The sequence below is a fragment of the Poeciliopsis prolifica genome, unplaced genomic scaffold, assembly GCF_027474105.1.
Source record: "Poeciliopsis prolifica strain line A6 unplaced genomic scaffold, Auburn_PproV2 SCAFFOLD008, whole genome shotgun sequence".
Lineage (NCBI taxonomy): Eukaryota > Metazoa > Chordata > Actinopteri > Cyprinodontiformes > Poeciliidae > Poeciliopsis > Poeciliopsis prolifica.
In genome coordinates this window covers 2,543,879-2,566,561 of record NW_026562383.1, presented here as the reverse complement: position 1 = coordinate 2,566,561, position 22,683 = coordinate 2,543,879, and the positions used below count along the sequence as shown (strand labels likewise).

General features: G+C 43.8%; 1 protein-coding gene across 2 annotated transcripts in view; it reads left to right on the top strand.

Moving 5' to 3' along the window:
• Positions 1-472: 472 nt before the first annotated feature.
• The window catches only part of ephb3a (eph receptor B3a), a 62,667-nt gene continuing 40,456 nt past the window's right edge, over positions 473-22,683 (top strand). For both annotated transcript variants that reach the window (XM_055032953.1, XM_055032955.1), the window contains exons 1-3: positions 473-1,037; positions 13,778-13,842; positions 17,476-18,148. In XM_055032953.1, coding sequence (XP_054888928.1) covers positions 974-1,037; positions 13,778-13,842; positions 17,476-18,148 — 802 coding nt within the window. In that variant the 5' untranslated portion in view covers positions 473-973. The remainder of the gene's footprint in view (positions 1,038-13,777; positions 13,843-17,475; positions 18,149-22,683) is intronic.

The window sequence follows — 22,683 nt, the reverse complement described above, 5'->3', positions numbered from 1 at the left end:
CTGTTATTTTTCTTAAACTGTGTGCCGTTTATAAACAGCGCCTCGCTGTGAAACAGGTGGTTAAAAGCGTTATTAGAGAAAGTCTGAAGTACTTGAGGATTTCTGATAGTTGTGGTCTTTATAGTCCCAATCACAAACACCAACCACATCTGTCATTTGACGTTTTTATGTACAGGACAGTCAAAGCAGTTTATTTATTTATTTTAAGTGATAGGCTACATAAATAAAATATCATCTTTCTTTCAGCCAGCTGACCAGCAGTGCGCAGCAGAACTTGTGTAGGGGAACCTGCACAGTAAGTCTGATTCAGATAATGCATTAATTGTCATTCGTATATTTGTTATTTGTGTGCTCTTACTTTGAAAGTCTCGAAAGGAAGCATGGGACTAATTACGTCTGCCTTGCTGCTGCTGAGCCTCCTCCCCCCCCACCCCCCGCCCTCCTTCACCCTCTTTCGGTCTCTGTTGCCATTCCGACGCACATCCCTCGCAGAGGAGCACCATCCTGGCGGAGCTGGATAGGGAGCCGCTGCTCGGGTCCCTCTGCGCAGAAGAGGACTTCGCCCACCGGGGGCTCCGGTACCTCTCCCTCCCCTCCCGCCCCCCGGGCCCCGGGAGAGCCTTCGGCGCGGAGATGCGCCCCTGGAGCGGAGCTCGCTGTCGGTGAAGTCACACAAAGAGAATGAGACTGTGAAGCGGCGCGACACTCATCAACCCGGAGGAGTCAGACCGGCACCAGCCTGCATGGTTTTATATTGAGGATCTGAGAGCTCGGTCTGGGCTCTAAGACAGCCCGAACCCCGTCCATCTCCCTCCCTCCCTCCTCGCCCCCCCACCCCCGATCCCAGCTGAAGACATGAGAAGAAAAAGCTCTGCTGCTGCTGCAGCTGCTGCGGGTCTCTGCGTTTGAGTCTCCAGTCCGTCCGAGGGGGTCCAGTCTGCACACCTTTCTTCATGTTGCAAGCGCCTGGTTTATGACAATGGATTACTTGCTTTGGGTGTGCAGCCTTGTTGTCCCTGTGGTCCTGGCTGTAGAAGGTATGTCATTCGATTCTTTGTTATTTATATATAGCCTATATATATACTGTTTGGTTTCTGATAAATTAGCAGGAGAAATGAAATAGAACAAATAAAGAAAGAGAGCCACTGTAAGAACTCAACCAGTCCTCTCCGTGTCTTCAGTTTACCTGATGTTTATTGTCTCAGTGGGAGAAACTGGACCCTCTTTTGTTTTCCTTAATTAAACCCACTAACGCAGCCCAGTTGGTGGGCTCGGGGTTATTCCGTGATGACACCCCCCCGCCCCCCCGGTGCTTCCGATGCGGCTTTTGGGACTTGTCCCTGTTGCTATTGTCCTTGTTGTCACACCCGCTGGCGGAGCGAGGATGCCCCACCTGCCCCGCCTATCCGCCCCACAGCTGAGGAGGTTCGGTTTCCCTCCACGGAAGGCAGCGAGGAGAGGTGGGTGGGTGGGTGGGGGGTTTGAGGGTCGTCCCTCCGCCGTCACCGTGGGGACGCAGATGATGCGCTCCGGAGGAGGTTTGCGCGCGCGCTGCTCTGCAACTGACCGACCTGCTCCGGGCCGGTGGCTCCTTAAGCACGCGCGCGCGCCCCGCCGAATCAATCCCGCACATGTGTAACATATTAGATGACAAGTGTGTATTAAAGGTCAATGGCTTAACAAGTGCGCTGCGGGCCCTCTCCATCAACAAGGGAGGGAGGGGAGCGCTGTCCCCGGGGGAGAAGCCCACCCTCACCCGCTTCTCTCCGCCTCACCCCCCCCCCCCCCCCCCATCCAATCTGCCTCTGCTGGACCGTGGCCAGCTTGATCCCTCATCAGTTCTGGTGTCAGCGAGTAAATCAATGCAGCGGCGGCAGCACTGAGAGTCCCAGTGGGCTCCCCACACAGAGACGATCAGCACCCCCCCCCCCCACTCCACACCCACTCTCTTCCCCAGTCCAGAGCCCGTTACTCAAAGCTCAGGGGTTAACTAATGTTTGTCCTCTGAGGATAAACATGAAGGGCAGATCATCAGATGGGTTTAAATGAGCTGGAAGACAGGCAGGCACAGCCATGTTTTTTCTTTTTTCTCCCGCAGGTTGCTGTTGGCATGAATGTGGCATCCTGGTTTTTTTTTTTTTTTTTGTTGTTTTTGTTCTTTTCTTCATTGCTAGAGTTTGTACAAAAGCTGGGAGTTTGATTATCAGGGGCTCTACCAAAGAGGAAGACACAAAACAACAAAACAAAACACACAAACACACACCCACACACAAACAAACAAAAAACAAAAGGCGAATGAAAAATACAGTTTGACATTCTTGTAACTTTGCAGCTAAAAGCTCCAAAATATATGCAATCTATTGGATTTTGAAATATAAGCAAAGCAATTATTGATGACCTGGTTCAAAAAGCTACATTTAAAAATCCATATAAAACAGATTGCTTTCTGGGTATAGTCAAAGTCTGTCACACATTGAGTCGTTCTCATTGCCTAATTTTTGATTTGCTGATAAACCAATAGTGAGCGATGTGGACTTCTTCACAATATTTTCTTGTAATACTGCAGTAAGAGTGACAATAAAATCCTTTTGTTTTCTTTTTTTAGACTCTGACTGCATCACACAGCAACCCTACAAAAACAAATACCGCTCGTGAAAAACATTCCCATTTGGAACATTGTCACCTTCTTCAAATAATGGACTAATAATCAAGTCATTTCTTGATAAAAATGACTTTTTTTCTTGCCTAAAACACCTTTTGGGAAGAAAGAGGTGGATTTAGTTTTCTTTGCTGTTGCAAAAAATGACTTGGGAAGGGAACAATATTCTTCGTTAGGAGACCAGGAAGTGTGACTTGAATGACGAGGCAACTTAATCATTGTTTCAAATGTATTGATATTTATTGAAGCTGTCATTGAACAAACTGTGGAGAAAAACAGTAAAACTAACATGAGCAGCTTTGTGGGGTTTTTGAACATCGTTTATCAGAATTTATTGTGACAACCATGAATCAAAATTCTTATTGCGATACAGAATTAATCGCGATAAATGATACGATGAATGTCCACTGATGGGACAAATGAGTCATCTGAGTGCGCTTGCAACGCAACTGCATACAGAGACGTTTTTTTTTTCAAATCCACATGAAATAATTTCATGTTAATTGCTCTTGAGGGCCCCCTGCAGGCGTGTTCCTGCCTCCGCAGGGGCCTCTGCCTGGGGCTGGTTCTGCTTCCTGTTTGCGGTTCGCTACATTGGAGCCTTACCTCCTGTTTGCACCACCAGACTGCAGTAAAGGCCTCAGCATCTTTGACATTTTTATGTTATAATTCTCTCATTTACAGTCAGCGTTTACTGTCCTCTCATTTTAAAAGCTAATAAACCAGATGCAGGAGCTCTCGGAAAGAGACTTTATAAAGCAATCTGAAGGATCTACGTGTGTCTGTGTGTTTTGGCCGTTTTTTGTGTGTGTGTTTTTTTTTCCCTCCCGCCCGTGTCAGCGGGGGTGATCGGTCGGATTCTTCTGCTCTCTCAGTACGTCTTCATATCGAGTCAAACCGCTATTTGCTGACCTGTAAAAGCAGATTGGTGCGGCCGCAGAGAAAGACTGAATTAGGTCAGCTCAACTCGTTCAAAGAGCTTCTCCTCAAGCATCAAGCTGAGGATCAGCATCAACTCTAACCGCTGTGGTTCACTCCAGAGATACGCTTTCCAGAGCAAATCAAGCTTGTAGGCGGGAGCCTGTGCCACGTTCTCAGAGTGATGATCTCGAGTTTAAAAAAAATACACTGTTTTGAAAACATCATGGTGTTCATTAAAAAGCAAAAACAGAAAAACAACAAGTGATCAAATTTCTTTGACCTAAAACACAAAAGTGACAATTAATCCTCATCTTACTTTACTTAAAATTGCCTCTATATTTTGTTAAGTTTGACTGGAACTCTAGGCTGATTTTGCTGGACAATAAATTGTCCCAGGAGTGATTGTGATCAACTCTAATTTTGTTGTGTTAACATCATTTTGCACCAGAACTGGAAGACCTTCAAAATATCCAACATAAATAAACCAAACAACACATAAAATGAAATACAAAGTCTCTGTAAACAAAAATGTCCTATTAAAACAGTAACTAGTTGAGACCAAAGGACCAGACTGAAGACGTTTGTGTGTTTTTGGCATAAAGACAGGAAAATGAAAAATGATCAATCATGCAAATATAAATTGTTTAGTTTGTTTTAATTCATCATGCAATTATTTGATTTATTGTGGCAGGCCTGTGTAATAACTTGTATTTCAAGGCTTTATTCCTCAGAATGTACATTTTGGTGTTCTGCTCTTTATAGTGAAGGTGAAAAGTATATTAGCTTGTTAATTGGTTGAAGTATCCAGTCAGACAAACAGTGTTAGCTTAGTAGCACTGATAGTTTGTACTCTCTTTTTGTCACAACTGAAAATAATCCCAAACTGGTCCTTCTTGCAAAGTGTCTGGCAATCGAGAGGCAACGTCGCTATCTCTACCTTCGTTTCCTAAGAAACTTACACGACAATCATTTGCAAAGTTGGTACATGTGAAATTTCAAGTGTGCACGCACAGAAGTTCACACAAGTTGCATCACTAGCCTGCTAACGCGTCTCGTGTGTTGGCTTCACCCCGAGTGGCAGAAAAGTTCCTCTTTTGCTGTCGTTCGTTGCTTCTACAAGTTTCGAGCCCATTAGAGTCGGAATGCGGTAGCAGTCTTTCAGCCATCTCTACAGCAGTGTGCAGCAAAAGATGGAAGAAGGGCAGATCTGCCCCCCAGTAGCAGTTTCCGCCACCAAATTGCAAACAGAAACCCATTTGTACATCACGTGCACCCAGTTCAAAGTGTCAGCTGTAAACTTAGCTTAATCCATCTGAACCGTTACTGCTGCTGGTGTATAAACATCCCGAATTAAAATAAACCAACAATGCTGAGCCTGTAGAGGGAGGAGAAGCAAGTAAAGTCTGGTGGCCCGCCAGGCTTCAAACACTGCAGAGGCTTCAAGCATTCTGCATTTAGAGGTGAGTGAAGCTTCTGGAATTAGCAACGTTGATATTGAGCAATTATAGCTAATCATATTTGTCCCAGTTGCATTGATTCCTGAGTATATGTCCGGTTCACACAGCTTGTCTGATCAAGATTTTTGTGCTACAGTGTGAAATGTGTAGGAACGTGATGTGAGGGAGTTATTTTCCAACATCTTGTCTCTCAATTGACTACCAACCGTCTTCTATTGAAATTAAATGCTGTAGACGGCTGTGTGATTGGGGTACTTGGACTTTAAGCAACAAACTCCATGTTTGTTCAAAAAGCAGAATTTGTCTTTCCTGTAAGCAAGAGAAAACATTTCGGGCCTTTTTTCAAGGCAGTGTGCAAAAACAGGTGGGGGAAGGGCAGATGCTGTGCAACTTTGTGGTCAAAAAACCCAACTGTCATCTCATTAAAGGACATTATAAAAAAAAACCTTGACCCAACACATGCTGGCACTCCCACAAATGCCTAAAAGTTGGATTTATTTCTCCCCTTCATTAACTGTTGATCATCTCTGATCAATGGTGATGATGCTATTTTTTTTTTTCCCCAGTGAATATTTCATGTGTTTGCTGGCTGGCTCCAAGTGTCAGTGCGATACAAGGGATGCCTCCCCTTTCATCGCGCCCCCCAGCCCCCTCTCTCACAAAGTGAATAAAACATCAGCATGCATGAGCTCCCAAAGCACTTGGAGAATACAGAGTTGTGTGGCATTTTGGCTCCAGCAGGCGATCGGGAAAAAAAAAAAAAAAACAGCATTAAATGCCACTAGTGGTGATGCTCTAAAGTTCCCACTACTGCATTGTTTTCTTACCCCAGGGGGTGAATGACTCCACCTCTGCTGCAGCTTTATGAGTGAGGTGGAGAGCAGTGAGGTTGTGTGGGGGGGGGGAACAGCCAGAAATCTGGATTTGAGTTGTAGCAGTTCTGCCTATCTCAGGGGTGTTGTAAATTTACCAGGAAGGGGGGAGAACTGTGGAACAAATGGGATCTTTTTCAACCTTAACTGGTCTCTGGGAATTAGTGAGTCGACACGCTTTGGAGAGGAGAGTTACTGGCTAACGGAAACCCTTTTTTATGCTGCCATTTCAGTGTTTTACGGCGGCACATGAGCCGGGAGTCAGCTTTAAGCTCGAGGATAGGCATCATTATCCTCTCTCGCGTTGGCTGCGAGGTTTTAACGGCTTTTATGATTCTGTAGGTCTGCGAAAAATGGGCCACAGTCGGTGCGTTTTCCTAAATGCCGTCAAATAAGCGCTGCATAAGATGAAAGGACATTACATGGATAAATAGGGAATGTGTTGAATAAATAAATGCACCTTGGAGAAAATAAGTGTGAAGAAATTATTTTGTAGCTGCGAACATTAAGAATCCCCTTTGATGTACCACAAAATCAGGTCAACACAAATGAGCTCAACAATAGCTGATAGTTTAGAACTATAGGGCAAAGCATATTTTTAGGCACAGTACCAGATTATATTGTTTATTGTAACAATAATATTAACAGTAATATTATTGACAGCTGTGTTAAAGGGGCAGTAACCATGTTGTCTTCAGTTGTTTGATGTCAACTATGACTTAAAAGAAACTGTACTTTGTAGTTTCACGCTTTGAAATTGGGCCGCTGTCTCTTTAAAAGCTCCTGCTCTTCCAGAAGCTCCGCCTTCAGGAAGTCATCACAACATGGCTTCTCTATTGAAACTTTAACAAAGTTCATACCAGCATTCCACCGTAATGAACTCAGCTTCAACAGATGTTTGCTAATTAAGGCTGGCTAGTCTGAAGGAGTTGAATGGGGGAACTGTAGCAGAGGGCTGCTCTGTGGGGCAGAAGTTTTCAAGCTGCTTCAGAGGAGCTGCGTCTTGAAGGCGGGGCTAAGTCCAACCAGGCGTTTTGCGTTGGACTTAGCCCAACGCAAAACGCCTGATTATTTGATTTCTCAAACATGCACGAGAGAATCAAAGTAACACTTTGGGTTTTTAAAGAAGGGATAACATTGCATGGTGTGAAGCTCAAAAATGTCTATTTTACACAAACCGTTTACTTAACACTGCTCCTTTAAACGGTTTGTGGTTCCACTGATGCCCATTTTTGCCTCTTAGCCAAAATACTGTGGAAAGAACAAAAACAGCTAACTACTAAGTAACCTAAAAATGAAAATGTTTCAAAAATAGTAGTATTTTTAATATTTATGTATTTTAATATTTTATGGCAATAAAAATACCTCGCAAGCAGCAGATATGTCCTTTAGCATTGTCACTTTCAGAAAACTGAGGCTAGCTTGGAAGCTAGTGCCTAGCTAATGGCTATTCAGTTTGAAACCAACAGACGATGGCAAAGCCTGACGCGTCTTAGAAAACGATGGATCTGGCACTGGAGGGCTTTACGAATCAGCAATTTGACAGGAAGCGTTTGTAGGTAAAAGGGGAAAACATGAGGACTTCAAAAACCAACAGAGACTCTGAGCAAACCTCTACTTTACTGTGTCATAGTGCATCACACAAAAGCATTTCTACATATGCTTATATAACTGGCTGGTGTATGTGGCCAGAGTAATATGTCTTTAAAAATGAACTGTCGACTGCACTGTAAATAACTCTAATAGAAATGTGAGGGCGACTTCAAGGTTTATAAAATAGTGTTTGCATTACTACTGTTGCTCTCAGGTGGCAGTGGTTTTCGCCTCCGTCCCGATTCTGACTCAGAGTTTGCTCAGAATCTAATGACTGTTTCACTAAATTAAAGCCATTAAAATCAGCTGCAGGCAGGATATTTACTGGTAAAAACCTCTTCCAGGCCACATCAGCAGTCTCTCTACCGTCTGCTCTGACTTAGTCGTGTGGGGTCGTTTAGAAACTGTTTGCACCGTTTTCTCTCTTTCTACTCATTTCCGTAACCATGTTGTTTTGTTTTAAATCATAGACGACCTGAAATGCTGCTTTAATTTATTCAGGGGACGAACAATCCAGACCAACCTGATGCTTTGTGAAAAAGCAGTTGATCCCTAAACCTGAAGAATTGGTTGCTGAACCCTTAAAAGCAATAATTGCCATCAAACATTTGTGATAACTGATGTTGTGACTTTGACACTGATGAAGAGGCGTTTGGGCCCATTCATCTTTGGAGAATTGTTTCAATTGAGTCACACTGAAGAGTTTTTAATCATGGACGACCTGTTTGAGGTCAAACCTTTATGCCCTAACCGGACCTTTGATTAAACCACGGCAAAAGCTTCAATTCATTTTGCTTTTGGACCATTCAGAAGCAAATGGTCCAGTTTGGTTTTGAATCTGCTGGGCGATGCTTCAAATGACCATCCAGCTTAGGGCCCTGCAAAAAGTCATCTTAAAATAGAGGATGAGTGCTACTATGAATATGTTTCATTTAAATGTTTCCGTCCGTCGCTGCCATGTTTTTCAATGACTTATCGAGTGAACAAGCTTATTCACGCGTGACTTTAATTTCTTATTAAAGGGAAACTCCGCAATTGCAAAATTGTGATTTTTCTACAGTAGCAGAATATCGACAAATGTTTCCACACAGATATTTTCACACCTTAAATTAACTCTATTCAGTAAGTCTAGCTCAGACAGATTGAACTCCAGCCTTTGTTTTGCCCCATCTTTCCTGAATTCACCTAATTTTGTCTTATTAGCAGTGAAACTTGAACCTGATGTTGCCTCTGTTCACACGGGCTCTTAAACCCAGCTCCTACGGAGGCAGCGGCGTCAGCCTGCAGCGTGTGCATGTCGGCACTGTGAAACCAAGTCTGCTTAAAGCAGCAGCAGCAGCAGCAGCAGCAGCAGCAGCAGCAGCAGCTCAGACCTCTGGTTTGCTGAGGGTGACTGATTCTGCCTCTGTTGCCTCGGGACACCTGGCAGAGATAAGGCGACGGGTGAGGGGGCGGCCCGACGCGCCGGGTCGCCCCCTCGAGCGGGCGGACAAGTCGGCTCATGAGGCGTCCCCGAGCGTTCGGGAGCGGCCGCTCGGCTGCTGCGCCGCAGAGGCCCGAGTGTGGCCAAGCAGAGACAACAGGCGCTGATTTCGCTGATTAGTTCCTCCTCCCTGGCTCAAGCCGTGCTAATCAGTAAAACAACCTTGTTCACAGGCATTTATTTGGGTTTAACAACTGAGGTTATTAGCTGCTGTCGTTCATTCCCTTCTGCAGACAAGCATGAAGGAACGAAAAAGGCTTTTACAGCTGAGCAACGGCACTTAATGTAAATTTAGGGTTGCTTTGTGCATAAATATTACTTATTACTCATCCCTCTGAGGAAAAAGGGGGAATTTTTATCGTTAACAACAACAGAAGGGTTCGCTTAGTCTTTTAAAATGAGGATTTTTCTTTTTTACTTTTCCAGCATATTCCAGAGGCCATTATGTTCAAAGGAAAATACAGCTCGACTTTAAATCACACCCTTAATATATAATTCATACGCCTCGACATTATCTGCAATTACAGCTGACACAAGGTTATGTTATTATCGACTATTTTGTGTTTCATCTTTAGTGGTGGTTAGTAGCAATAATAATAGTGTTATTCATTAAGGAGTACGTCGTTTTCCTTAAGAGGAAAAAAAACCCCAGGTTTTCAGTTCCTGTCCTTACAGAAATATGAGGCAAACATCTTCATGTTGACTGTGTGACCCGGCGATTATTGATGGTGGCTGAGGCATCACAAGGCATTAATTAGTCATATGAGTGACATGAGCTGTTCAGAGTGGGGAACAGTGGGGATTCAGCGATACACAGCGCCGTAAATCATCATGAGTCATTAGAATCAGCTGAGATTTATCTCCTTCCCCGGTGCGTCGGTCCCCGCGAGGAGCTGTTTGCCGAGGAGTACCTTCACATTTCCTCAACTGTCTGTTTGCTTTTCATTTTAAAACCGCCACAGCTTTTAATCTCACTGTTTTACCAACGTGGAATATAATATGCCGAAGGGGGAACGCGATTCGGAGCCGGGGGACGATGCAGCCTGTGTTACCTGTGCTACAGACAGAGCTAACGTGCTTGCTGTCGGTTTAATGTAAAATCCCAAGAAAATGTGCTGCAGAAGTTGAAAAACCTAAACATGGCATAATAACACTACTATTAGCCACCACTAAATATGGTATACTTTTGACTGTAAGTAACCTACTAAGCAATGATGTTGGATGACAAAGCCTGACTTAAGACTCCACTTCATTCCTTAGCTTTTCTGTTTGGGTTTTTAGTAGCAATGCACAATATATCATCACTGACATCAGTATCGGCCGATATTTGTAATTTTTCAACATATCAGTGTCTGTCTGATAAATAAAACTATTTTTATCTTGCTGCAATGGTAGTGAAATATATTTATAAATATCTGTAATACTACTTCTAAAATAGCTTTTTACATTCACCAGTGCCTGCATGTGTGAAAATACTTCTTCTTCCTTCTCCTACACATATTTTTAATAAATACTAACATCTGCACTGCATCTTTTTAAAAAAATTATATTGTATTTATTGGTTTCAGAAAAGTTTTCGTCCACATGGACGTGTTAAACATGCCAAACCCATAGGGGGCAGTGTAGGGTAAATCCATGTCAGCCAATCAGATTGCTTCAGAACAATCATGACTTCCTGTTTGTTTGCCATTAAACATGGCAGAAGGAGGTTCATTTGTGTGGACAGATATACAGGTTGCACTACTTTTAATTGGAATATTAGAATATAAAGTTGATGAAACAAGACGATGTTTATTGGGAATTGTGTCAAAGTACATATGTGGACAATTAGGCGCATTATTTGCTGCAGACTGTAATGGTGTGGGAATCTAAAACCTCTTTACGTGCGACACGCACAAATATGGGAGTTACTCAAAACTTTGGTATGAGCTTTATAGTGATTTGTGGTAATGTTTAGTAATATTGAACAGAGTTTCTAAGTGGATGAAAGGCCAAAACACATAAAAATGTATTCATTTCCCCAGACACCCGGCTAGGTCTTAGTTTTGCTGCAGCTGAAGCAGGCACAGCTGGTTCCACTGTGTCCCCTAATGAGCAGAGTACAAAGCGGTGTGTGGGACTGATCTTATGGCCATTTGGGCAACATGTGTGGAGCTTTTTGGTTGTTTTGGGGGCAGCTGGTATGCTGCAGGTGACTGGACTTGCCTTTTGTTTTGTTCCCATATGGTAGGATGAGTGCTGGTTCTTTCTACAAAAGGGTTTAAGGGTTTAAGGCTATTGTTCTAGAGAACTGGTTGTTCATTTTGTTCCAGCTTTTTGCTGGTTGGAGAAAGGACCAGTGTTTCCTTCACTATCTAGTGCTGGTGGCTCATCTGTAGAAACCTGGGACTTTAGGATCCAGATTAGTTAGGGTTTCCCTTTGAATTCTAGATTACATTTGTTTTTCCTTGAATACATTTACTACGTCTTAGTTTTGTCTCGTCTCTTCATTCCCTCATCATTTTTGCCATTGTCCTTACTTTTAGCTCCTGGCATGAATTTAAGTTCAGAATCATATTGGGCTGATCCAGAATGTTAGTAACGTTTAGTCTAATGAAAATGTATATCAAGATTTGATTGGATGTACATAAGAGTAGGTACATGTAGACTTGTCAACTTGTTTGGATTCACATATAAAAAGTGTGGCTTAAACAGGACAACCGATCATTTCATTGACTGTGGAACAAAGTGGCTGCGTTCAATATGTTCATGTCCTATTTCATTTTGGAAAATATATATGTATATATGTATAAAACATACTGGATGTGCATTCAAAATAAAGTCTTCAATTGTATTCAATTAAATTAATGAGGTCAGACTTACAGTGCTTATGTCACAATATCAGTTCAAAAACTAATTATGCTCTTCCTATCTTTATATTTCAGTGCGTTTGTGTTTCTTCCTCTGGCTTTGGTGTTGTTCTTGTCAGATAATTCTCATTAGCAGATGTAAAAGTACAACAGCTTAAAATAGAAATGAGCTCACAAAGCTCCTGCCGTTGATTATTTAAAGCTTTATCTCTCAACTAAAATGTCTGATAACTGATAAAATACTAATTAAAAAGAACCCAAACGCAGTAAATAAAATCCCGACATCGGCGTCTCTGAACTTTAGACACACAGAAGAACAAGAAAACAACTCACCTAATGCTGAAAGTACACTTCCTGTTTGACCTAGAATAATCTAGTGAAAGAAAAAGCGATGAACAATCGTAGTTTAAAGCAATACGTAATGTTTGGTGTGTTTACCAAAAATCCCAGTTATAGTTTTCAAAGTATATTTTTTTCCAACTTTTTGATTTTTCCATTCACTGACTTGGCAAACTTTTATTTCAACATTATTCTCATTTCCATTATTTTTGTATGCACATTTTGAAGTATCGCATTAGAAAAGTTTGATGGAAATGGCAAATTTTCAAATGACTTCCTCAATTTTACAAGAAACAAAAAAAAGTTTTTAAGCTGGTTTGAGGTGATTTTCGGCTTTGCAGAAAATGAGCTCGTACGTAAAAACACATTTTCCAAATAAGTCGTGACATAACAAACTCTCCAAACCCCTGGTGGGTCTTTGCCTTACCAGAGGCACAAAACTCTGAAAAGTGTAAATCTTCATATTGATGCTGGAGGGCAGGACTCTCCTTTATTTTTATGAGATAAAAATATATCATATATATATCAACCTCCAGTAGACTTGTCAGAACCACACAAAAGCTGAGACACTGTTTGCTAACTCCGGTCTGCCGCCACAACAGAACCGCGTTTCCTCCGCTGCTCCACACAGAGCACGTTATTTATTTTAGGCCTCTCACGCCCTCCTCCTTCTGCACTGCTACCAACAACTTGTGAGCAAATGGTGCACAGCAGGCGCCGTGTCATTGAGTCTCCATGAAGAAAGTGTAATTGTTTCACTGATCATGCACCAACAACAACAGAACAATGCAAGTCGGTGACGCTGCAGCTGGGAACAGGGTTAGTTCCTCCGAGACGAGCCAAACCGAACCGACCCGACCCGACTGCTGCCCAGGCCCGGATTCGGATCCGGGCTCCTCTGACGTTTGTCCAAGCCGGTCGGAGAAAGCGGTTTTTGGGGCAGGGTTGCCTTTTGTTTACCTTTTATTTAGAATTTCAATGACAGTTCCACATGTTTTTTTTAAAACGGTTGCTGTTACAGAGCTTTAACCTGAATGTGAGGCGAGTTTCAGATCATCAGATGTAGAGAGGTTGTCCTCATGGAGGTGGCACCAGCATAAGCTCAGGCACCAACTATTTAAAAGGCTAAATGCTAAATGCAATTTATTTCAGCAACTATTAGCCTCCAACATCGGCGGCTGTTGGGCCAAAACTTATCAGACCTTTCTGAACCACAAAGTCAAACTCACACTGAAGGCATCCAGGAGGGCGCTTTGTTTTGAGCTCCATAAATGAGTGAGGACAGAGGAGTGAGTGCCAGGCATGAACACGCACGCACACACACACACACACGCAAATACACACACACACACACACACACACACACACGCACACACACAGCTGCAACACAGAGGCTTAATTAGGCTGCATCACAGATCTGCTGTGATTGTCAGCGCTTTCAGAAAGTGAGCGCATGTGGGTGGAGGTGATGATGGAGAGGGAGACCAGGCCTTACCTGTTCCTTTGTCTTACATGGGGAACTTGTGTGTCTTTAACGCTGTGCAGCCCGTCTGCTCACACCGTTTAACTCGAGCTCTGGTTTCCTCCCTCCTCTCCGTTTGCAGAAACCCTCATGGACAGTCGGTGGGCTACCACAGAGCTGGCTTGGACCACGTTTCCAGAGAGCGGGGTGAGTTACAGTGTGCTTATGCATTGAATTTGCTTTGTGCATTGTGTGTGTGTGTTTTTTTTCTTCTTTCTCCTCCAGCAGCATTTGTTCCATTTGCCTGTTAATTGAGCCCAATCTGCCTTGAACAGCGAGCCTCCCTGCTGTTTTATATCTTTGTTTTTGCAGGGAATGTTTACTTTCTTGGATAGTAAAAAGCACACGGTGACATTGTGTGAAATAAATGTGAGATTTTAGTGTGTACATCTTTCTGGAGTCCTTAAAAAAGAAAGTGCAAGAGTTTGCATGTGTAGATTGTACTGGGTGCCGCAAAATGAGCAAATATCGAGGCCAGAAGAAAATCCCCTTAATGTGAGGACTTGATAGGTGGGCCGCAGCTTCCGCCTGTCCCCAGGAAAGAGGGCCTGGCAACCTGAAAGCATGAGTCTTTTATAATGCAGACCCAAGAGCGCATTACGGGCAGAAATTAAGGGTTTTCAGTTGATACCCCCTGTAGGAATTGTGAGAAAATAAAACAACATGAATTTGACCCCAGGGCTAACAGCCTGACAGACCTCCCCCACACCCGGCCGGTGCAATTTGTCTTCGCTACGTGAGCGCAAAGTCAGTCAATGGAAATGCTGGGTTGCTATGGAAACCATCTCCACCAGCTCCCTCTTTTCTTTCTTTTTTTTTCTTTTTCGATCCCCCCCCCGTCTTTTACTCCAGCCGGCTCTGAATGTCCTGGCATCCATGAAGTCATATGTCAGGACAGGCGAGGCAGCGCACCCCCCCACCCGCCCCCCCCCCAGCCTCCACCCTCGCTCCCCTGACGCCCCGGCACAGCCCGTTCATTCAGGGGCCGGCAATTATCATATTTGTCAGGTAGCGCGTCAACGTGTTGCCGGTGATTTACGGCGTCTGATGCCGATTCTTTGGGCTCATCGTTTGGGGATAAATTGCCCGGCAGCCCGGAGACGTGAGATGAGTTATGCATTATTTTCCCTCCAGTTGAAATAATCAATTTCTGGGGCAGTCATTTGTTATGGAAACGAAGCATTCAGTTGAACTGGAAACCGAAGGGGGAAAAGAACAGAAACATTGACATCTCACAAGGTTATTTCCTAATGGACTGAATTTATTGACCAATGGACAACATATATAAGGGCTTCTAACATTAGTTTGTATAAAACATTGCTGTTAAATACAAATATAATGCTTTGCTAAGGCATTCCCACACATTCTAATTAATAACTATGAACTTATTAATTATTAAAGAGTCTTAAAAAGTGTGGTACAGTACTTTGTAGGACCAACTTTCAGTTCCAAATCTTTATCACATCTAGATGCTTTGCCCATTCTTGTTAGAAAAGCAGCTCAAGCTCAGCTAAATTCAACAGAGAACATCTCTAAACATAAATGTCATGTGATCAGAGTTGGATTTAAGTCAGGACTTTGACTAGCCAGTTACTGTCTGGTCCAGTTCTAGTTCTTCAGTGTGCTCCTCACTATGTGGGCGTGCAGATAGGCTGGCCGTTAGCACGCTGCAGCTGTAGTTGATTGGTGTCATGTTGAGCGCGTATCCTTGGGCGGCCAGAAAAACAACTACAACTCTTGCTGTAGTTGTTTGTTGCCCGGTCCAGTTGATGCAAGGCATTCTCTTCCCCTGCAGTCGATATAAAGGTTTGGATCTCAAGGTTTCACCATGGAGTTATTGATTGGTTCAGTCTCACAAACTATTGAGTTTGAGCTTGAACCATAACTGAAAATGATGGTTGAGATGATGTTGACATTACTCTACAGGCCGATCAACAAACGCAGTCTGCTGCCAATCAAATCGCTTGAGCCCAATACATGACTAGATCCAGCTTGAATCATCCAAAAAAAACCCCAAAGGACTGCAGTATCTGCAAACGGAGGCGAATCTGGCAGGAGCTGACTGACTAAGAACCAGTTAAGTTACACCAATAGAGACGGGGCGTAAGAACTTTACTTCCAGTATGTTCTCTGTTTGGATCTGTGTTAGCTCTCGCCAGGAAACAGCATCATCCACATGTTTGATCACGGCAAACTGACAAGCGAGACTTCTTATGGGTTTTCACAATACTGACACCAATGATGACTAGTTGGCAGTTTCTCACACCTGAGATTAGTATTTTGGCAGCTCCTCCACAGTTACCATGGGGAGCTAAGCTGTTTCTCTGCATTGTACTGTATTTAGGGGTATCAGAGTAAAGAGAGTCAAGATAAGTCATTTCAAAGACTTACTTCACAATTAAGCACAAACTGTGTAGGTCTGACATAAATTCCTATAAAATACATCAAGATCTGCAGCTGTAATGAGGCAAAATGCAGACGCTCAAGGGGCCTGGCTGCCTTTGCAAGGAGATGTGAAACTGTATTGTCATCACTGTTTTTTAAATGCAAACACAAAGTCAAAAGTTACTTTAATTTTATCTTCTGAGATGTTACAGCTCGGCTGAGCGTGGCAGCTTTATGAACTAATATATGTAAATACATGCGCTCATGCTTCATGTGCATGAAGACATAGTGCGTAGTGATCACACAGCCGGACCGGATCACACTAACGGAGTTCCATTCATTAAAGTCACACGGGAACGTTTGAGTTTCAACAGCGCCGTTTGTTTGAGCGACCCAAATCTCTTTGCTCGAGCTCAATCGATTGCGCCGCAGACAGGTCTTCCTCCGCGCTGCGCTGCATCTTCTGAGGGCAGGATTTGATAAAGCTTTTAAATCGACACATTTTGCTGCGATACCAGCAAAATGAGTGCCCGCCCCGCCCCACCCTGTTTCTTTCCGGCAGAAAGAAACGGGGTGGGGGGGGGGGAATTCTGATGCCGAGCACGTCGGCATCAGAACTAGTCAAACAGATAGAATGCGTGAAATGTGTTTTAATGGGAAAATGTTATCTATTAATAGCCCATAATGATTGGAATTTTCTGAATGATTCATGCAATTAGAAGCGTTTTAGCTGCAAATTATGCCTCACAGGCCTCGTGTACACACAGCATGCTGCGGGAGTGTGTGCGCACGTGTGTCAATTCTTTTTTGTAATCTGTTCCAAGCGCCACAGGACTGTTTTGAACGTCTTCCATGCTTGAGCAGTTTGCATTAGGAAGCATTAGTTAATGTCAACAAACAACATATTATATCTTTTTGGGTTTTTTAAGCGACTAAAGATCTCAGTCTGTGTTAAAATAATGTCATATTAGGACCATTGTAGTTAAAAACCCAAAAAAAGCCAAAAAACTCAAAACTTTTCTCGAAAAAATTTAACATTTCTGAGAGTAAAAAGTTGATTTGCTACAAACGCTCCAAGATTTTGAGATTAATCACAGAAATTCTCTAGGGAAAATGAGTAACTTAGAAAACTTGCTTGGAAATTTGATGAATAATCTCAAATGTTCTTCAAAAAAACAATTAGGAAATTTCAGAGTTTGAAAAGTGACATATTGCAAAGTTTTCTCTACAAAGTTTCTGAGACTAATCTCACAACTTCTGAGTTGTACTGGCAGAAATTTCATTGCCCCTTTTTTTTTCCAATCTACAATCACTAACACTCGCCGGCGTTCCAATCAGGTTACTAGGATTTGTTTTGACCGAGTTCCTCTGTCTTTTATTTTTTTCCCCCCACAGTGGGAGGAAGTGAGCGGATACGATGACTCCATGAGCCCGATCAGAACCTACCAGGTGTGCAACGTCCGGCAGCCGAACCAGAACAACTGGCTGAGGACAGACTTCATCCCCCGCAGGGGAGTGCTTAGAGTCTATGTGGAACTCAAGTTCTCTGTCCGTGACTGTGCAAGCATCCCCAACATCCCGGGCTCCTGCAAGGAGACCTTCAATCTGTTTTACTACGAGTCAGAGGGGGACATGGCTACAGACAGCAGCCCCCTGTGGAGGGAGAACCCTTACGTGAAGGTGGATACTATTGCTCCGGACGAGAGCTTCTCTCTGCTGGAGGCCGGCAGGATCAACACCAAAGTGCGCAGCTTCGGCCCCCTGTCCAAGGCCGGGTTCTACCTGGCCTTCCAGGACCTGGGGGCCTGCATGTCGCTGATCTCAGTCAGGGTTTTCTTCAAGAAGTGCTCCACCACCATTGCCAATTTCGCCGTCTTCCCTGAGACCGCCACAGGTGCAGAAGCCACCTCCCTGGTGATCGCACCGGGGAACTGCGTGGCCAATGCTATGGAGGTGTCCGTCCCTCTCAAACTGTACTGCAACGGAGACGGAGAGTGGATGGTTCCGGTGGGCTCGTGCACCTGCGTCGCCGGCTACGAACCCTCTGCAGACAGCACACAGTGCCAGGGTAAGAGGACAAGACTTTCATCACACTCTGGCCTTTCACAGTAAGGAACTGCTTTGACGCAAAACTGACAAACAGTTGATCCTACTACCTAGAAATACCTGTAGACAAGATCAGAAGTTTAAAATAGATTCTCTGGACATTTTATAGAATTGTCTCTAAAGTGGGTTGATTTGGGTCAAATGTAGGTTTTCTTCCACAAGAAAAGGTTCTCACAACAGAGTAGAACTTTGACTCATTCCTCCTGACAGAACTGCTGGAACCGGGTCGGGTTTGTAGACCTCCTTGCACGCACGCAGGCATTTTCTCAGCTCTTTCCACAAACCTTTTAATGTCCAGAACATGGACTTTGTTGTCGTTAAGTAGTGTTCGCTCAGAGTCCTCGTCCTTCCCAAAGACCCATTTCTGCCAAAGCTTGAACTTCATGCCTGATGTCTTGAAATGTCACTTCAATATTTCCACATAATGTTCTGGTATTATGTTGCCTTTACTTTATGTAGTGCACCGATCCCTCCTGCAGCAAAACACCCACACAACATTATCCCATTCTTCACCTTTTGCAATCTTTCCTTACAGTACAGTTGCATCAGACTGCAGCAGTTTCTTCCACGCTGGTGCTCTAGGTATGCTACCCTGCAGGTTTTAGACGCCTCCCTGCTTCAGCACATTGATTTCAGTTGGTGGGCCATTAACAAACTCTTGCTGAACTGCAGGGAAACATCTACAACGTGCAAGGGTGGACTGCCTTGAGAACCAAGGTTGGGAAACATGTGGACTGGAGGACATGTCCTTAAAAATTAAGGATTTTGTTTCTGACTGCATTTGCCAACTTGACACTGGCTTTTTGGATCACCGGCCTCTTCCTCTCTTTAGCCTTTCAATTCAATGTATATAGTGACAGCCTCTTCTTTTGTTACGTTCCCAAGTTCGAAAGTTCAGTGATCTTAGTGTCTTAAGAGGTTGTTATTCTGGTATTTAGCAAATAGAAATAATTATTGTGATCATAACTGATCTAAATAAAAAAAAATATATATTTAATTTTAATTGACGTTTCCTTCAGGAACAAATGTTAACATCTGGTATATTTCTACTTTAATCCTTTTTCTTTAATGTTAATACATAGAATAAACACTTACTGAATGTTATCAGTAGTGTTTAAGTGCTTATCGCAAATAATTTACCTTATGCTGTGTTACTATGCCAATAGCTTCATAATAGTGGTGAGTAGGTTTCTTTTAGATTCCATATTGTTAATTATTTTAAGAAAGACTCTTAAGAAACATTTCTTAAGGGTCTTTTCTTTCCTTTCTTGTGAGGGAAAAATTCAGTTTCCTTCTGTCTGGAAGTGAGTAGCAATATGTAGGGGAGGGAGCAGCACTGCATTACACTGTGGTCCATAGAGCAAGAGAAATCTCACTTTCTTTGGTTGAAAGAGCTTTAGATTGAGGGAAAGATATGAAGAAATATTAGTAACTTTCAGCCCCCGCTAAGAAAAGGACAATTCTGGGCGTGTCTGCAAAGTGCATTCACGTAGAGTGAATACATTTCAAAATGGCGCTTTCATGTTTCCATGCGGCCATGTGTTTTTATTATTATTACTTTAAATCAATGACGTCACAGCTCCATCTCGCTCTATTCCACTTCCTGGCGCTGTTCTGTGTGTTTCTGTCATTCTCTGGGAGAGCTACAAAGCTACAGTGCAAAAAAGTTACAGAGCTTAGTCACAGTGTTAAAAAGTTACAAAGTTAGTGTTCCAGAGCTACAGTGCAACAGAGCGTCCTGTCGTGTGGACGCACATTTTTACCAATAATAAATCAAAAATACTGAGCTCCTCTCCATGTGCGCAGGGCCTCATACTGTCATCTAAAAAAAGATACTTAAAAAACCTGCTCCATGTAACATACATGAAATGGGTTTTTTTCTTTTTCTTTTTTTTTTGCATATTTGTTGAAACTATCACTATAGCTAAAGCTAGTTAGCATGTGGGCGGAGAAACATTTCCCCTGATGCTAAGTGGATTCTCCGCCATTAGCCACGATGGAAACATCTTGTTTCTAAAAGTCACACTCCGCAGCTCCAAACGGACCGAGCCCTGTACAGTATTTAACTTTGGTTTTCATTCGTTTTGACTTTTTGTTCAACTGCAGCTCCTTTGTATGCTCAGTGCGAGTCACCTCAGCCTGTGCCCTCTTCTTCGCATTTATTGTGTGGCTCCTGAAAAGGGGGGGATGCGGGGGCCGGAGGAGGAAGAGGGGCAGAGGGAAGAGTATGAATTAATGAGGTGTTGCAGGGAAGAGCCGCATACAAATATTGTGCAAGCGGGACAGCAGGGAGAGAAAGATAGTCGGATGGCACAAAACCGAGAGCCAGTACATTTTCACGAGGCAAACGCAGATAATAGAAAGGGAAGATGAATCCCGGAGAAGAGAGATAGCGGCGGGGAGGGAGGGGCGCCGGGGGGCGAGGCGTGAATTGCCAACGCGAGGACAGAAACAGCTGCTAAAAGCGGGGGAATGAAAATGGCAGCTGGCGGCAGGAAGTAAGAGACGGCGCGCGCACGCAAACAGCCTTCTCTCACCTGGGCGTGAGAAACGGTGTTGAACACGCGCCGCAGAGCCTCATCCGTTGCCATTTGGCTGCTCAAGGTTAAAAGCTTGCCGCCGAAGCCTGATAAAAAAAAAGCTCTCCAGGGCTTCAGCCAGCGCCTGTGATGAGGAAGTGTAATTTCCTCGGCGGCCTACCCGTTAGTTAATCTACAGGCGGCCACGCTCATTAACACCATTCAGACCAACGCGAGCCAACACCGCCACGCCGACATTAATCACTCAGACGTTTCATTTCTTACCTCCGTCTGGCCGCTGCGAGCCAAACGCCGCATGAGGCGGAGGGAGGAGGAGAGGAGGGGAAGACAATGGAGGGAGATATGGAGGATCAAAAACAGGAAAATCACCATGCCCTCCAAAGAGGTTAATGACAGAGAGAGAGAGGGAGAGAGTCAGCAGACACTCGAAAGAAATGAGAGGAAAATAAACTAAAGGAAATAACGGTGGGCCATGTTTCATGCAGAAGAAAACATGGATGCTGTACTGTTGCAGTTTTGGTTGCTTTCCAAAGTTTTGGGCACAAAATGGACATTTCACATGTTATGGATACAGGAGTCTGTGTCCTTCCTCTGTCTCTTTGCACACCGCTGCAGCTTACACAACCATAACATGACATGCAAGACTGACGACAGTCACATATAAACAAAAGCTGATGAAGACAGGTCAACACTTCACTTGGTGTCACCCTCAAGGTGAGCTGAGTGGACCCTGCACTGGGCGGCGAACAGTGCAGGGTCCATAGATCCATTTGCACAACTTGCAACATTTAATTATTTTTGGCCTGTTTTATACCTGGTCAAATTTCTAACCGTAATGAAGTGGAATGGCTTGAGTGCTACACCTACATAATTATAATTTTTTTTTCTTGAGTATCTTCACTGGAGTATTTATTCTTTGGGGAACTTAGGAGTCATTCCTTTAAACTCGGCACAGACTTGTAGTCCACTGTTGCTGTTTTTCTTCACTGAAACGTCGGTAAAAATGTTGTCGGGGTTAAATCGAGTCATCGCCATGTTGCGATGACTTCCTGAAGGCAGTTTCAGAAAGAACAGTACCTTCTTAAAGAGACAGAGACCCAATTTCAAGGCCACAAAGTCAATTTTCTTTAGGTCATTTTTGATGTACAAAGCATTTCTATAACTGAAGTTCATGTAGCTACTTGACTCTGCTATAAAATGCCAGTAGATGCCTGGAAAACATATAACACAGGCCCTTTAAAGGTTTTACAAGTGGCGTAGACTTTTTATAGCAGAGTGGTTCTACATGTCAAAACGTTGTGTTAGCAAGTTACAAGGTTTTGTAAAAGCCCTTGGAAAATAATTTAGCAATGTACTGATCATTTGTACTTGTGAATACTGAAATATTCTCAAAACTAAGTACTTCAGAGCTTTAACTTGAGTAAACTTGTACTCGGATACTATAGTTGAGCACTCTGACCACCGACGATTTAAAGTAACTTCTCATAATCTGCTGTAAAAGACTCATTTTCTGCCTGGGCTCCTCTAGGTTGTCTCCTCTAGGTTGTCTCATCTCAGTGGTCTCCTCTAGGTTGTCTCCTCTCAGTGGTCTCCTCTCAGTTGTCTCCTCTCGGTTGTCTCCTCTCGGTTGTCTCCTCTCGGTTGTCTCCTCTCGGTTGTCTCCTCTCGGTGGTCTCCTCTCGGTTGTCTCCTCTCGGTTGTCTCCTCTCAGTGGTCTCCTCTCAGTGGTCTCCTCTCGGTTGTCTCCTCTCGGTTGTCTCCTCTCAGTGGTCTCCTCTCAGTGGTCTCCTCTCGGTTGTCTCCTCTCGGTTGTCTCCTCTCAGTGGTCTCCTCTCGGTTGTCTCCTCTCAGTGGTCTCCTCTCGGTTGTCTCCTCTCGGTTGTCTCCTCAGTGGGGTTCTTGCTACGGTCTCCATTGTGGCGATCTGGGTGAGGCTGTGATTAGGCTTGGCGCTGTG